This window comes from Macaca mulatta, chromosome 3 (assembly GCF_049350105.2).
Source record: "Macaca mulatta isolate MMU2019108-1 chromosome 3, T2T-MMU8v2.0, whole genome shotgun sequence".
NCBI classification, from domain to species: domain Eukaryota; kingdom Metazoa; phylum Chordata; class Mammalia; order Primates; family Cercopithecidae; genus Macaca; species Macaca mulatta.
The window spans coordinates 84480359-84497475 of NC_133408.1; the positions used below are offsets into that span (position 1 = coordinate 84480359).

The 17117-nt window shown below is 49.8% G+C and overlaps 2 protein-coding genes across 14 annotated transcripts in view; both read left to right on the plus strand.

The window, feature by feature from the left end:
• Nucleotides 1-4348, plus strand: part of URGCP (upregulator of cell proliferation) — a 48052-nt gene extending 43704 nt beyond the window's left edge. For all 13 annotated transcript variants that reach the window (XM_077996837.1, XM_077996841.1, XM_077996834.1 and 10 more), the window contains one exon: nt 1008-4348. In XM_077996837.1, coding sequence (XP_077852963.1) covers nt 1008-3601 — 2594 coding nt within the window. In that variant the 3' untranslated portion in view covers nt 3602-4348. The remainder of the gene's footprint in view (nt 1-1007) is intronic.
• Nucleotides 4349-10784: 6436 nt separating this feature from the next.
• On the plus strand, nt 10785-13754 carry MRPS24 (mitochondrial ribosomal protein S24). Its single transcript, XM_015133668.3, has 4 exons — nt 10785-10847; nt 10927-10995; nt 11221-11332; nt 13330-13754. Exons 1-4 carry the CDS (start codon nt 10809-10811, stop codon nt 13611-13613), a joined length of 504 nt encoding a protein of 167 aa, XP_014989154.1. The 5' UTR covers nt 10785-10808; the 3' UTR covers nt 13614-13754.
• Nucleotides 13755-17117: the final 3363 nt, after the last annotated feature.

The window sequence follows — 17117 nt, forward strand, 5'->3', positions numbered from 1 at the left end:
CTCACTTACTAACAGTCTGCACTGAATATTTTAATACATTTAAAATTAAACACTGCATTAAAGCCAGGCACCATGGCTCACACCTATAATCCCAGCACTTTGAGAGGTGGATTGCTTGAGTTTGGGTTTGAGACCAGCCTGGGCAACATGGCAAAAACCCATCTCTACAAAAAAATACAAGGATGAGCTGGGTGTGGTGGCACACACCTATAGTCCCAGCTACTTGGGAGGCAGAGGTGGGAGGAGCTCTTGAGCCCAGGAGGTTGAGGCTACAGTGAACTGAAATCATGCCACTGCACTACAGCCTGGGTAACAGGGTAAGACCCTGTCTAAAAAAAAAGAAAGGGGGAAAAAAAAAAGAAAACCTGCATTATTGATTTCAGGTTTGCAAAATGGTTGTTTAGCTATGATTGCTGACTCTTTATGCTTAGTGATTTCTTTCTAGTTCCTTTAAAATATTATCTTATTTGTAGAGAGAAAAACAAAACAAAACAAACAAACAAAAAAGCATTAACTAGAAAGCCAGAGAGTGATTCAGTGATTATGACTCCTGTGGGAACTTCCCAGTGACCCCGAGTCACAGAAACGACACAGTGGGGAGATGAGGCCTGCATTCAGCTTCTAGGAGTCATGTGCTGCTCACTGTAGCCAATTAATTTGGAGCTCAATGTGAGATCTTACAGGTTTCTAGAAAGACCAGAAATCTGGCTTTTGCAAGAACTCTTCCAATTGTTAAATGTAGCTTCTCTATTTCTGTTCTTTCTTTTGTTTAATGTTACATATATCTGTGGTTAGGTTGGTACCTATTGTACCTTGATGTCAGGTTCCAGCCCTGCCTTGGTCTCAGGTCAGCCTTGAGCACACCCTGAGCCTCCTGTGCCTGCACTCTGCTCTCTGAAGGGGGTCATCACTCTCCCCATCCTGCTGGGCTCTCCCTCACCAGCTCTTGCCTGGCCCTTAGCTCAGAAACACAGGGTGAGCACTTATGTCTTCATTTCTTTCCACAGTGGAGAGAAGCAGGCTTCAAGAAATGCTGTCACTGTTGGGCCTAGAGATGTACCAGGTCCAGAAACTCAGCCTTCAGGACTCTCTGCAGATCAGTTTTGACAGTATGAAGAACTGGGCCCCTCAGGTTCCCAAAGACTTGCCCTGGAATTTCCTCAGGAAGCTGCAGGCCCTCAATGCTGATGCCAGGAATACCACCATGGTGCTGGACGTGCTCCCAGATGCCAGGCCTGTGGAGAAGGAGAGCCAGATGGAAGAGGAGATCATCTACTGGGACCCAGCTGACGACCTTGCTGCCGACATTTATTCCTTTTCTGAGCTGCCTACCCCTGATACGCCAGTGAACCCCTTAGACCTTCTCTGTGCCCTGCTGATCTCCTCAGACAGTTTCCTGCAACAAGAAATAGTGTTGAAAATGGCCCTCTGCCAGTTTGCACTCCCACTCGTGTTGCCTGACTCGGAGAACCACTACCATACATTTCTGCTGTGGGCCATGCGGGGCATTGTGAGGACATGGTGGTCCCAGCCCCCAAGGGGCGTGGGGAGCTTCCGGGAAGACAGCGTGGTCCTGTCCAGGGCGCCCGCCTTCGCCTTTGTGCGCATGGATGTCAGTAGCAACTCCAAGTCCCAGCTTCTCAACGCCGTCCTCAGCCCGGGCCACAGGCAGTGGGACTGCTTCTGGCATCGGGACCTCAACTTGGGCACCAATGCCCGGGAGATTTCGGATGGGTTGGTAGAAATTTCCTGGTTTTTTCCCAGTGGAAGGGAGGACTTGGACATTTTTCCAGAACCTGTGACCTTTCTGAACCTGAGAGGTGACATCGGGTCTCACTGGCTGCAGTTTAAGCTCTTGACAGAAATCTCCTCCGCTGTGTTTATATTGACTGACAATATCAGTAAGAAGGAATACAAATTGCTGTACTCCATGAAGGAGTCAACCACAAAATACTACTTCATCCTGAGTCCGTACCGTGGGAAGCGCAACACAAACCTGAGATTTCTGAATAAGTTAATTCCTGTGCTGAAAATAGACCACTCACATGTCCTGGTGAAGGTCAGCAGCACTGACAGCGACAGCTTCGTGAAGAGGATCCGGGCCATTGTTGGGAATGTGCTGCGGGCACCCTGCAGGCGGGTATCTGTGGAGGACATGGCGCACGCAGCCCGCAAGCTTGGCCTAAAGGTTGACGAGGACTGTGAGGAGTGTCAGAAAGCGAAAGACCGGATGGAGAGGATTACCAGGAAAATCAAAGACTCGGATGCCTACAGAAGGGATGAGCTGAGGCTGCAGGGGGACCCCTGGAGAAAGGCAGCCCAAGTGGAGAAGGAGTTCTGCCAGCTCCAGTGGGCCGTGGACCCCCCTGAGAAGCACAGGGCTGAGCTGAGGCGGCGGCTGCTAGAACTTCGAATGCAGCAGAACAGCCACGATCCCTCCTCGGGGGTGCAGGAGTTCATCTCGGGGATCAGCAGCCCCTCCTTGAGTGAGAAGCAGTACTTCCTGAGGTGGATGGAGTGGGGCCTGGCACGGGTGGCCCAGCCACGACTGAGACAGCCTCCGGAGACACTTCTCACCCTGAGACCAAAGCATGGGGGCGCCACAGACTTGGGGGAGCTGCTCTGGCCTGAGCCCCTGGGGGTGGAACACTTCCTGCGGGAGATGGGACAGTTTTATGAGGCCGAGAGCTGTCTTGTGGAGGCGGGGAGGCTGCCAGCAGGCCAGAGGCGTTTTGCCCACTTCCCAGGCTTGGCCTCGGAGCTGCTGCTGACAGGGCTGCCTCTGGAGCTAATCGATGGGAGCACCCTGAGCATGCCCGTCCGCTGGGTCACGGGGCTCCTGAAGGAGCTGCACGTCCGACTGGAGAGACGGTCAAGGCTGGTGGTTCTGTCAGCCCTCGGGGTGCCGGGCACGGGCAAGTCCACACTCCTCAACACCATGTTTGGGCTGCGGTTTGCCACAGGGAAGAGCTGCAGTCCTCGAGGGGCCTTCATGCAGCTCATCACAGTGGCCGAGGGCTTCAGCCAGGACCTGGGCTGTGACCACATCCTGGTGATAGACTCTGGGGGCTTGATAGGTGGGGCCTTGACCTCAGCTGGGGACAGGTTTGAGCTGGAGGCTTCCTTGGCCACTCTGCTCATGGGACTGAGCAATGTCACCGTGATCAGCCTAGCTGAAACCAAGGACATTCCAGCAGCTATTCTGCATGCATTTCTGAGGTTAGAAAAAACGGGGCACATGCCCAACTACCAGTTTGTATACCAGAACCTTCATGATGTATCTGTTCCCGGCCCCAGGCCAAGAGACAAGAGACAGCTCCTAGATCCACCTGGTGACCTGAGCAGGGCTGCAGCCCAGATGGAGAAACAGAGCGACGGCTTCCGGGCACTGGCAGGCCTGGCCTTCTGTGACCCTGAGAAGCAGCACATCTGGCACATCCCTGGCCTGTGGCACGGAGCACCTCCCATGGCCGCAGTGAGCTTGGCCTACAGTGAAGCCATATTTGAATTGAAGAGATGCCTACTCGAAAACATCAGGAACGGCCTGTCGAACCAAAACAAAAACATCCAGCAGCTCATTGAGCTGGTGAGACGGCTGTGAGTGTGCAGAGAAACCCAGTTCAGGTGTAGGAGGCTGCTGTGGGCAGCCCTGTCTGATGGGGCACCCGTGTGGGCTGTGCCCTGGTGCCTGAGAATGGCCGGTGCCCAATCGACATGAGAAGACAAGCAAAAGACAGAGGGTTTGGAGTCTCCTCAACAGTGTTAAGAGAGGAAGTGACCTCACAGACCAGCTCAGAGATGTTACCAGGAATATCACAACCCCCAGGGTAGGGAGACACGCAGCAGTTTGTTCTGTCTCAGCTCCTGTCAAGGATCCCACGGGGTGGGCCCTCTGTATAGCTGCTCTCTGTCACTGGCCCCTGGAGTGGGAGCAGTGTCCTCAGTCACTGCAGGCCCAGGCGGGCAGGTGGTCCCAGGACAGAGGTGGGGAAGTTGTCTTGAGGAAGCAGAAGTAGGCCTTGCTCCCGCCCAGCCCAAGGGCCTCCAGTGGACCAGCATTTGAGATGTGAGTGCCCGTGGTGCACAAGGCACTCCCATGGCACTGTATTTATTGACTGAAGGCTTCCCTGACCCCTGCCCAGGAAGAGTTCATTGGTCGCTCTGTTGTGCCCCACAGCACTTTGTTATACCTCTGCCACACACTTCACGCAGCGCGTTGTAACTCATGTGTTTACATGTCTGTCCCCCAGACTGTGAGCTCCTTGAGGGCAGGGACTGTACATTCTCCAGCTCTGTGTCCCCAGGGCCTGGCACATTATAGATGCTTAATAAATGTCTGTTGAATGAATGAATGCACAAGTGATAGTAATGGGCAGGTTCTGCCTCTCTGTGCCTTAATTCTGTTTCTCAAAGAGGAGAGCAGCATCTATCTGAGGACTGGGTATGGTAGAGGCAGTATCTGGAAGGGTAGATAGGGTAGAGATGTGCCCTATCCTGGCACATTTTAGTAAAAAGCCATCCTGTTCTCTCTCTTTAAGGCAGGAGCCATTCTTCAGGCTGTTACTGGGGGTTAAAACTAAATACCTTCACAGTAACTCTGAGGTCTTTCCACTGTCACCCCATTTCACAGTTGAGGAAAAGGAAGCCTAGAGGAGGTAAGCCCCTGCCCCAGAGCTCACATCTGGATGGACAGAGCTAGAGCGGATAAGGGGTGGTGCTGTCACACTCAGCCCTGCACCTCTTCCTCTCACCCTCTCCAGACTCCCATAGCTTCTGGGCTTACCCCTGGGCAGCCACGTCAGTGCCAGCGCCTCCTCTGACATCCTCCCCGACCTCATCCACAACCCACCATTCGAACCAGAGGCTTGGCCAAGAACTTGGGACTTCTGCCCTGTCAGTTCTGCTGGAATCCTTGCCTGCACTGGCCCCTCCCAGGGGCCAGTGTCACCTCACTGGGCCTCAGAACCCCACCCCAGCCCTTTCATCAGCTCTAGGAAGCTCTGCTTGATCCCCTGGGCCTTGCTTAGACGTTGGAGCCTCTTTCTCTTTGTGTTTCTTGACTTCAGAGAAACCAAGCCCTTTCCCAAGAGCTCCTACCATGTTTCTTGTCCTCCTTTCACCAGACACAGCAAGGGAGCCTTTAGCTCTCGGTAGCTCACCAGCCCTCTAGACTGGAATCCTTTCTTGAACAAAAGGCTTTCTGGTCCCTTTTCTGGAGATGCCTGGCAGCCTGCCTGCTGTGGGTTTCTGGATTCCCTGGATGCTCCACCTGCTGCTCCTGGGACATCCAAACTGTTGCCTCCTGCGTTCCAGGAGCCTGGTTCTCCACAAACCTGGTCTCTTGCTAATAAGTTTAGGAAAACCTTTCCCTTTTTTCATTTTCCTGCTCTGTTGCCTGGACTGGAGTTCAGTGGCACAATCTCACTGCAACCTCCACCTCCTGGGTTCCAGTGATTCTCAGCCTCTCAAGTAGCTGGGACTACAGGCGTCCACCATCACAAAAATACAAATAATTTTTGTATTTTTAGTAGAGATAGGGTTTCACCACGTTGGCCAGACTGTCTCGAACTCCTGGCCTCAAGTGATCCGCCTGCCTCAGCCTCTCAAAGTACTGGGATTACAGGAGTGAGCCACCGCACCTGGCCTCCTCCCACCCTTTTTGAAGGATTGATGTTTCAAGTCTGTGAACTGTGGATGGGCCTTGCCTTTAGCCCTCCAGTCAGTGCTGCTCTTAGGATTCCAATGAACATAACACCCAGGACTTGCTTTTCATATCTGGAGCTCAAAATGCTCACCTTCAGGTCTGAGAAACCCCAGAACTTGCCATGGGGCTACTGGACAGTCATGTTCTTGGAGCCAAGGTTAGTAGAGAGAGAGCCACCCAGAAAGGTGGACAGGGCAGCAGGCTGCTCACCAGAGCATGGCCGTCTGCTCACAAGGGGTCCTGTTTGATGAAAGTGTCAAACCAAGCAAGTACTATCTTGGAGGAAATGGGCCGGAAGAGTGCTTGGGACAAGGAACCAGGCGTGTCTTTGCTTCTCCTGTGAGATGGGGTGTAGCTTGCTTCAGCATGTTGGATGTCTGGCCTGGTTTTGAACCTCAGCCTTGCTTACTACTAATTATATGACCCTTGAGCAAAGTTACTTGGCTTCTCCAAGCCTCAGTTCCCCCTACTAACACCTGTGTAGGAATGGAAGATGCTTACACAGTGCCTGCCCTGTGGTGGAAGAGCCAGTCTGTGCATGAGATAAGTGAGGCACCCATCTCTGTGTCTACACCATTCTGCACACCCATGAGGCTTGTGGAGAGGAAACTGCCTTCTGCATCAGCCTCAAACATTTTAACATGTCAGATCAGGATTCATCTTTTAATCAATCAATGGTACCTTAAGATAATTTGCAGCCATTTTTCCTTCCTAATGGTATGTAAAACAGCATCTTCTCATTGATATTATCTTAATTTACTGAAACAGCACCGAGCAGGACTGGTGGTGGTGTGCAGTTTACACAATATAAACCTGATCTGGTAGCTGCCCCAACTCCTCAGATGTGTTGTATTAGCCCAGTAAACGGAAAATCCTCCCAGTAAAAGGGAAAATCACTAATAAAATGATTTGGCCATAAACCTATCCTGAATTCTTCTAAGACTCCAACAAAATTTCACCAGAGTGCAGCTTTATGAGCACCGATGAGTCAGGGCTGCACAAGAGCCAAGATGACCGTGGTCCTGGTCTCCTGTCATTTCGTCAACCACACCCTTTCCCTGCCACACACACATTTTGGAGGCCATGGCTGCTTCTGCCCGTCTGCCGGGGGGCCCCTTCTGCTTGTCTCTGGCCCTGGCTGACTGGCAGGCACATCTCTCAGAACAGCCTTTGGTGCCAGTTGCACCTCCATTCGTGCCCACCCAAGGGTTCAGGGGCCTTTCTGTGCCTTTCTTGGTCCTTAGCACATTTTCATTATCTCCTCATCTGAGCCCAATTACATCTAGATCTAGCAGTTCATCTGGGAGCCAGGGAGTGGTAGTCTCAGGGGCTGGAGCTCATGAGGCCCATCCCTCGGTCTTCTCTTTCTTGAGTCCACCCCCTCTCTATCCCAAGCACCAGTTTGGCTTCTTCAGGTTCTGACTTTTAGCCCAGGGTTCTGGTGTGGCACTGGGCATTTCTAATTGCCCACAGCTCTGATAACAGGAGAGTGGATTCCTTGGGACCCCAAAGCTGACGTCAGTAATTACAGCTGGGGACCTCACCCACCAAACCCAGCCCTTGTGCCTCAACAGAAGGAGAACAGAGGTAGGGGAATGGAGCAGGAGCTCACAGGGAAAACGACTGAGCTGTCTTGGCAATCTGGTTTGACATGCCTCTCTGCTTTACTCATAGGGTTTCAGTTGTTTGACCTATTTCTCAGAATAGAGCTGAGAGCCTCTGGGATTTTTCCTGGTGAACGAGTTATTAGGAAAAAAAGAATCACAAGGAATAATGTAAAAACCACAGGTTTACAAAGTGTAAAGTGTCAGCAGTTCTGAGGATAAGTCAGCTGTAAAGAGAACCACCATGAGTGGAGTGATCTCGGCTCACCCTCCAGCCAACGGGAAGGGAGATGGCACCCCACCGCCCCTAGCCTGGATTCTGAAACTCTTCAGGCTCTGGAAATACAAGGGGGCTGACGGCTCCCTTTTACACAGCATCTCTCCACGGCCCAGCCAGTGCTGTATCCCCTGAGCACTCTGGGTGAGCTGTGCTGCACCCAACTGGACAGATCATCTCAAAGAAGTCCTGACCTCCCAGCAGACCCCTCCTCCCTTCCTCTGCCCTTGTGACCAAGAGTGGTAGGCGTGGACTATGGCTACGTTCCTTAGAGAGCTGCCATAATCTTCCAGGAGCATCCAACAGCACTCTCCCCGAAAGGGGGCTCTGCAAACACACATTTTGAGAGTCTCCCAAATAAACGGAGTGAGTTCAGGACCCTGGTTCTCAGCCCCGACTGCAAATTGAAATTATCTAAGGGGCATTTAAAAAATATGAATGACTGCCCTCTCCCCACAGAGGTGATGTGGAACCCAGGGGGCTCTGTCATGCAATTGGGGTTGCGAATCACTGCTTTGAGAGCATAGGAGCAACTTCTTGTTCTTAGTTATGTGCAGAACAAAGGCTCATGTCAAAGCAAAAGCAGTTTTACATCCCTGTCTCTGCATAGTCAAAGAAAAAGCAGTTTTACATCCCTGTCTCTGCATTAGGCCCCAGGAAGAGTGCAGATAGGTCTTTCACATGGGTTCATATGCTCCTGGCCTTTCCATGTCCAGGCAGTCCTTGAGGGCCAGTTGGGAGCTGTCTTCAGCAAGCCACAGAAACCCAGGCCATTCCCTGATCCTATCATGGTCTGAACCCTCACCCCCAGGAAGTGATACTGAAAGAGCACATGCTTTGGAGCAAAAAGGCCTGCTACCATTTACTAGTTCTGTAACCCCAGGTGAGTCTGTGAGCCTCCATCTTCTGCTCTGTGAAGCCTGGAAATACTGCCTCCTTTATGGAATTAATAGGAGAAGGAAAGTGCATCAAAACAACAACAAATGGAAGTTACAGAAAAATAAAACATCCCCAGTCAGATTTTTCTGCTGATGATTTAAAACAATATAACAGTCATACTGATGTATAAAAGTCATTTTAAGTAATTTTAATCATGTAAAGACCGACATGACACCTTTCCCCCAATCACAGTATAAACAAAGCTAATAAAGGATAGATGACAAGATATTTGAACCCCAGAAATGTCTGCCACTGAAATGGCCATTGTGATGATTGGAAAGATCTACATCGGTATGGAATTCCAGAGAGAGACCTCAGGCATAAAGGAGAATGGTTTGAATAGAGGAAAGCATAAATTTGATCATCTTATTGCCTGCTGCCTTATGGGCAAAACTTGATTCCCAACCACAGCCTTTGTGATGCGGCCTCTGCCCACCTTGGGCCCCAATAGGTGTTGTGCCATTGCCACCTTTTCCTCTGATCAACCCAAGGAGCTTGTTTCCCTTTCTCCTTCCCCTTTCCTCTGATTAGGGTGGTGTTGCTATGAGTTCTCATAGAACCCTCAATAGCTGGCTCATCTCCCTAACGGGATATGTGGCTATCAGGGACTCCTTAAAAACAACAACAAAACCCACAATTCCTCTCTCCTTCTGCCAGGCACATCACCCTGTAATTTTCACAACCACCGTTATTGTCCCCAGTTTACAGATGAGAGAAACCGAGGCTCAGGAGGTTCAGTCACTTGCCCACATTACACAGCCAGGAAGCATTGGGTCCAGGATTTGGACTCACGCAATTCAGATGCCAGGTCCCATGTTCCTCACCACCTTGGAGCAAATTAATGAAACTTAACAATTATAAAATTATTGAACATTATGAAAACTTTAAAAATACTGTCAGTTGAAAAGGATTTCTTAGGAAATGTTGAAAGTTCTTATATTTGCAAAGTATTATGGGTTGGCAGGCACCTCATCCTTGCTCTGTCCCTTTATTCAATATGCATAACAGTTGGGGGCCGCACTTTCTAAAAATTAATAATAAAACATTTCTGGTGAAGTGGACATGGAAGACCTTGTCCTTTTATTACGGGTTTTTTGAGAACCCACCTTCATGTAATCAGAGGAGTCTTGGTCATGGGAAATGGACTGGACTGAAGTCAAGAGATTTGTGTCTTGGTCCCTCTCTCCCTCTCCTCAGTGTGGTCATGGGCAACTCATTTCCACCGTTCTTCCATTTCCCCTTCCCATGGATCATAATCCAGTCCTCCCCCTGACAGGAAACTGCAGCATATGCAAGTACTGTACCATTAAGGGGAATGATGCAGACCCAGAACGGCCAAAATATTGGCAATTTCACATGACTCAACCAAACACAACCCATCATTTATTAAATATTCTCTTGATCCTAATAGCTCCATAAGGTAGTACTATTATTAAGGCCCATTTTATAGATAATAGAACTGAGTCTTAACTGTACAAAGATTGTTGTACATGGGCCTGACTCCAGAGCCCGTGTTTTTTCCATGACCGTGGTGACTTCTAAATTAAATATCCCGTGTTGCTATTTTTCCGTTTGACATTAATAATTACTGGCTACCAATAATAGTGGCGACGCACTGGTTTGAGCATTACAGGCCCTGCGATATTCGCATGAATTTCCTTGCCCTCCGGCCTTTTCCTCATACTTAAAATTTTCCTTCCCCAGGGGCCAGTCACCAGTATGGTCACATGTGGCAAACCCATTCTTGCATAACTGCATAAGTCATCCTTGAAGAACTGGGTGACGTTTTAACCAAAACATGTTTCTTGATTCGTAGATAAAAGTCTGGAGGGCTTTTCTGTTTGTTTTTTTTACGAATATTATTTGGAGGCACAACTCAGCAGCCTAATTCATAGGACCTGGGAAAACGCTTGGCTCCTCTTCGGGCCCCGAGGGTGCAGGTTGGGTAGGGCGGGGCCCGGTGGGCCGCACACCCATCACCCGTACTAGCGTGAGGTTGTTGAAGAAGAAATCTCACGTTTCGCATTCTCAAATTTCCGGATCTGAAACCCGATGTAAGCAGCAACCGCAGCAGAGCGAACAGCAGCGGAATGAGCATTCACAAGGCTGAGCATTCACAGGGCTGCGGGGAAGGCGGCAGTGACAGCTACCGAGCACACCGCGGCCCCGCCCCGCAGAGGCCCTGCTCCGCCCCGCCAGAGTACAAGCTCCGACTTGGTCTCTTCCACGGCTATCCCCACCCCTCAGCGCGCTGTGGTACGTCCCGCGCTCAGCTCGGCCCAAGATGGCGGCCTCCGTGTGCAACGGGTTGCTGGGGCCACGGGTGAGTGGGTGATTCGGCAGGTCCCGGCGAGTCGGATGTGGGGTCCCTAGTTTCCGCCTCACGCGCCCTCCCTCCACAGGTGCTGTCCTGGAGCCGAGAGCTGCCTTGCGCTTGGCGCGCCCTGCACACCTCCGCGGTCTGCGCCAAGGTGAGCACAACCGGGGCTGGTGCCTGGGGCTCTGGGGGTCCGGGGCCCGGGGCCGCCGCGCGGGCTGAAGGGGGCGTGTCGCCGGGGTCCGGGGCGGGGCTAGAGTCGGGGCTTAGGGATCAGGGGGTTGGGGTCGGGGAGCAGTGCCAGCTGACTGGAGGGACTTGGCGCGAGGTAGGGTCTGGATTGGGGGTCTCGTGGAGTCACGGCCCCTTTTGCTCCTAGAACCGGGCGGCCCGAGTACGCGTAGGCAAGGGGGACAAGCCGGTGACCTACGAGGAGGCACACGCGCCGCACTACATCGCCCACCGTAAGGGCTGGCTATCGCTGCACACAGGTGAGCGGACCCCAGGCCTCCAAAAGGAGCACTGAGTCCTACTGTCATGTAAACAAAATGAACACGTGTCACAGGTTTCCTTTAACTCAGGAAATAATGCCAGGGTCAGAAATCTATGAAACCAACTCAAGGGAGACATTAAAAAACAGAGACATATATAGATCAGAATGTTGAAACAAATTTGAAGATGGATGCAAAACTGACTTTTTCCATGGCGGGCAGGGACTCAGTTGATCCTCCACTGAACAGAAATTATTTGCATGTCTACAGACAAGAATTATTTTGCATTCCTATCAGTTATCTGTAATTTACAGAGCTGCAGAATAGCTCAGAGTCAAGGAAAAGAGTGAAACCCTTACAGAATCTGATAACCCTCAAGAGTGTGCTCTAAGGAATGCAGTTTTCCACTGAAGCACAATTTTTTCTCTGTAAATATATACAGACAACCCTAATTATTCGTGAATTTCATATTTTCAGATTCTTCTACTGACTCAGATTTATTTGTAAGCCCCAAATCAACACTCTGGGTACTCTCAAGGTCACTCTGAGCACTCTCAAGGTCACTCTGAGATGTGGGTAGAGCTGCCACCCCAGGTGCATGTCCCCAGCTGAGGTCGACAACAACAAGGCTCTGCCTCGTTTCAGCTCTCATACTGTAAAAGGTGTCCTTTTTATGGTCTAGAATCTTTTTTTTTTTAATTTGCATTTTTGTGCTTTTTGTTAGTGATTTTGCTGTTTAAAATGTCCCTGCAATGCTGAAGTGCTGTCTAGTGTTCTAAGGGGGAGAAGGCTGTGAAGTGCCTTAGGGAGGACATACCTCTTTCTTCAGTCACAGTTGCTCTTGGCCCTGAATTCAATGTTAATGAATTTACCGTATATATTAAACAAGGTGTCTTTAAACAGAAACACAAAGGAAACTAGGTTATGTATTGATTTGTTCACAAAAATATGGTGCCCAGAGGCTGGAAGGAATCTAACCCTGTATTTCCTCTAGGAGCAGTGGTTCAGTATTCACTAACTCAGTGTTGGCGGTGACTTTATAGAGTATAACTACTGTGAACAATTGATAACCAACTGTGTTTTGTTTAGTACAGGGGTTCTTGGATGTTTGAGATGCATCTAGGGAACTTACTTAAAATACAGATGCTTGCCTGGCGCGCTGGCTCACGCCTGTAATCCCAGCACTTTGGGAAGCCAAGGCGGGTGGATCACGAGGTCAGGAGTTCAGTACCAACCTGGCCAAGATGGTGAAACCCCATCTCTACTAAAAATACAAAAAACTTAGCCAGGCGTGGTGGCAGGCACCTGCAATCCCAACTATTCAGGAGGCTGAGGCGGAGAATTGTTTGAACCCAAGAGGCGGAGGTTGCAGTGAGCCGAAATCACGCCACTGCCCTCCAGCCTGGGCGACGGAGTGAGACTCCATCTCAAAAAAAAAAAACAAACAAAAAAACAGATGCATATCCCCCACTCTTTTAGGCACTGATCTGACGTTTGGATGTAGGTGTGCAGACTCTTAATGGACATTGTAAGGGCTGCAGGGGATCCAGGGTTCACACTGAGAACCCACTGGTGGAAGCCCTGGGCCTAGCTCATGAGAGGACTCATGTCCCTAATCTCAAAAATAGCTGGTGGCCTCATCTTTCTGGTCCATGGGATGACCAGTGTTTTTATAAGGCAGCCAAGAAAGCAGGAAAGCGGCTAGATGTGGTGGCATCATCTGAGTTTTGCACCCTGACTCAGGCCTCCATCTTCCTTTTTATAAACTAAGGATAATGATAATACCTACTAAACTGAATTGGCTTGGGAATTAACGACATAAAACATACTTTGAACTTTAAAGTGTTATTTTTCTTATTCCATTAGCAGAAGAAAAGAGAAGAGGCTTGGGGTGAAGGGTGGGATTGTGCTCAGCGCTTTTAGATGTTGACTCTGGAGTTATGGCAGGACCCTGGGGCGATGAGGCTGACTTTTCTGTGATGCCCTTCCCTCTTCAGGTAACCTAGATGGAGAGGACCATGCCGCAGAGCGAACGGTGGAGGATGTTTTCCTTCGCAAGTTCATGTGGGGTACCTTCCCAGGCTGCCTGGCTGACCAGCTGGTTTTAAAGCGCCGGGGTAACCAGTTGGAGATCTGTGCCCTGGTCCTGAGGAACTTGCCTCCACACAAGTACTACTTCCTTGTGGGCTACAGTGAAACTTTGCTGTCCTACTTTTACAAATGTCCTGTGCGACTCCACCTCCAAACTGTGCCCTCGAAGGTTGTGTATAAGTACCTCTAGAACAATCCCCTTTATTCCATCAAGCTGTAGCCTGCAGAGAATAGAAACGTGGGAAAGGAGTGGTATGCGGGGGAAATGCATCCCCTCAGAGGACTGAGGTGTGGTCTGTCAGCTGCTGTTGAATAAAGACCCTCTATCTTGTCTTGCCTCTCTGTTTTTACTGTTGGATGAGGGAACTAGAGTAGCGTTTCTTTGATGATGCTCCAGGTTTTGCAGGAAGGCTGATGCCAGTTGTTTGAAGTTTAATTCATAGCTACAGTTTGGTGAGTACCTGTGCCAATCACTCTGTCAAGCACTTTACCTAAAGTTCTTTGTTTTCTCTCAAGATGGTAAGACCCATTCAGTGTTCCTTTTTAAGAATCAAAACAGGCCGGGCGTGGTGGCTCACACCTGTAATCCCAGCATTTTGGGAGGCTGAAGTGGGCGGATCACGAGGTCAGGAGATCGAGACCATCCTGGCTAACACGGTGAAACCCTGTCTCTACTAAAAATACAAAAAAATTAGCTGGGCGTGGTGGCAGGTGCCTGTAGTCCCAGCTACTCAGGAGGCTGAGGCAGGAGAATGGCGTGAACTCGGGAGGTGGAGCTTGCAATGAGCCGAGATAGCGCCCCTGCACTCCAGCCTAGACGACAGAGTGAAACTCTGTTTCACACACAAAAAAAATAAATAAAACAATATGAACATATATCAAATTGACCATGAAGCTTTCTTATAATTCTACTCCAGAGAGAATTGCCGTGAACAGTTTGTTATATTTTATTCCCAGATGTACTTTTTTCCCAAGAAATACTTTTTTTTTTTTTGGATTTTCAGTAGAGACGGGGTTTCACCGTGTTTGCCAGGACCCAAGGAATACTTCAATGCACACTCATCGATGTTAAACTCTTATTGAGTACCTACTCGGTGCCAAGCACTCTTCTAACTGCCTGGGACCCATTAGTGAGCAAAACATTTCATTTCAAGATCACTGTCTTTGTGACACTGACATCCTAGTGAAAGGGCAGGGAGCGTGAGGCAGCATTAAATGGTCCAAGCACATGAAGGAGGAAGACATGCAGGTAAATGGAGGAAGAGCATTTCAGAAAGTTGCATTCACAAAAGCCAGTTCCTGGTGCTAGGAAGTAGGGCAGAGGTTGCTGATCCTGACCTTGACTCTCATCCTGACCATGTCTCTGATATCTTTAACCTGACCCTGAGCCTCTGCCTAACACATCCTTACCCTGAACTTGATAATGGCCGTGACTCTGTGACCCTGTTGCAGACCTTTACCCTGACTTTGACACACAGCCTGACCTTCACCCTCACTCTCACCTAGACCCTCCCTGGTCATATGTCTCACTCTGAGTCTGACCCTGACCTTGACTCTGATGGTCACTTTGAACTTCACTCTGAACCTGACCCTGACTCAGAACATAGTAACACTACCCTGACTCTTACCATGACTGTGTTCTCCATTTTCATGCTGCTGATAAAGACATACCTGAGACTGAGGTTTAATGGACTTAGAGTTCCACGTGGCTGGGGAGGCCTCATAATCATGGTGGAAGGCAAAAGACATGTCTTACATAGGCCGGGCGCGGTGGCTCACGCCTGTAATCCCAGCACTTTGGGAGGCCGAGGCGGGCGGATCACAAGGTCAGGAGATCGAGACCATCCTGGCTAACACTGTGAAACCCCATCTCTACTAAAAATGCAAAAAATTAGCCGGGCGAGGCGGCGGGCGCCTGTAGTCCCAGCTACTCGGGAGGCTGAGGCAGGAGAATGGCGTGAAGCCGGGAGGCGGAGCTTGCAGTGAGCCGAGATCGCGCCACTGCACTCCAGCCTGGGCGACTAAGCGAGACTCTGTCTCAAAAAAAAAAAAAAAAAAAAAAAAAGACATGTCTTACATAGCAGCAGGCAAGAGAGAATAATAACCAAGCCTAAGGGGTTTTCCCTTATAAAACCATCAGATCTCATGAGACTTACTCATGAGAACAGTATGGGGGAACTGCCCCCATGATTCAGTTATCTCCAACTGGGTCCCTCCCACAACATGTGGGAATTATGGGAGCTACAATTCAAGATGAGATTTGGGTAGAGACACAGACAAACCATATCATTCTGTTGGGAACAGGCCCCCAAATCTGGCCATAAAACTGGCCCCTAAACTGGCCATGAACAAAATCTCTGCAGCACTGTGACATGCTCGTTATGGCCATGACACCCACACTGAAGGTTGTGGGTTTGCCAGAATGAGGGCAGGGAACACCTGGCCCACCCAGAGCAGAAAACCGCTTAAGGCATTCCTAAACCACAAATAATAGCATGAGCAATCTGTGCCTTAAGGACATGTTCCTGCTGCAGATAACTAGCCAGAGCCCATCCCTTTGTTTCAGCCAATCCCTTTGTTTCCCATTTTAGTTAATCTGTAATCTATAGAAACAGCTTATCACTGGCTTGCTGTCAATAAATATGTGGGTAAAACTGTTCGTGGCTCTCAGCTCTGAAGGCTGCCAGTCTCCTGATTTCCCACCCCACACTCTATATTTCTCTGTGTGTGTCTTTAATTCCTCTAACGCCACTGAGTTAGGGTCGCCACGACTGAGCTGGTCTCGGCAAGTGGTGCCCATACGTGGGGCTCGAAACCTGGGTTGGAGGGTCGCCAGAGTTGGAGAACATGGAACTAAGCTGGAGGACACTTGAGTACTCTTAAGCAATCCCCATGATGAGTAAGAAGGGCAGCTAGGAAGCATCAGGGTAGCAATGGGACAAATGTGGGCTCTGGTTCATTCCACCTTGGAACCTTTTCACACTGATGATGAAGAGGAAGTAGAGTACAACAAAGTAACAGAAGAGGTGACAGAGCGGGATTGTTTGCCAGCTAAAGTTAAAGCAGCAAAGGAAGAAGAGGTTCATTCCCTACCCTTCTGCACCCCCTCATTATTTTGAAGAAAAAGAGTGGCCTGACCCTCCAGATCTTTCTTTTCCGGGGGACACTGGGTGAAAAGTAGTTGCCCCAGTGACTGTTCAAACAGTGCCTCGAGCAACTGCTCTCAGTTCTATTCAGGGAGGAATTCAGCAAGCTAGACGAGAGGGTGATATAGATGCTTGGCAGTTCGGTGTTAGAATATATCCACCTAATCAACAGGGAAATAATATAGCTACGTTTTGAGTCTTTTCCTTTTAAATTACTCAAAGAGTTTAAACAAGCTATCAATCAGTATGAACCAGGTCTATGCCTGAAGTGTAAAAAAGGAAAGCATTGGGCCAATCAGTGTCATTCTAAATTTGAGAAGGACAGAAATGCAATTTTGGGAAATGCCGTGAGGGGCCCATCCTGGGCCCCGTTCCAAACAGGGGCATTTCCGGCTCAGGCCGTTCCCTCACCCATGTACAATGTCTGTCCCCCGCAACAGCTGGTAGTGCCATAGTAGATTTATACTGCACCTAATCTTCACTCTTCTGCCTGGGAACCCCCACAAAAAGTTCCAACAGGGGTCTGTGGACCCTTGCCAGCAGGGATG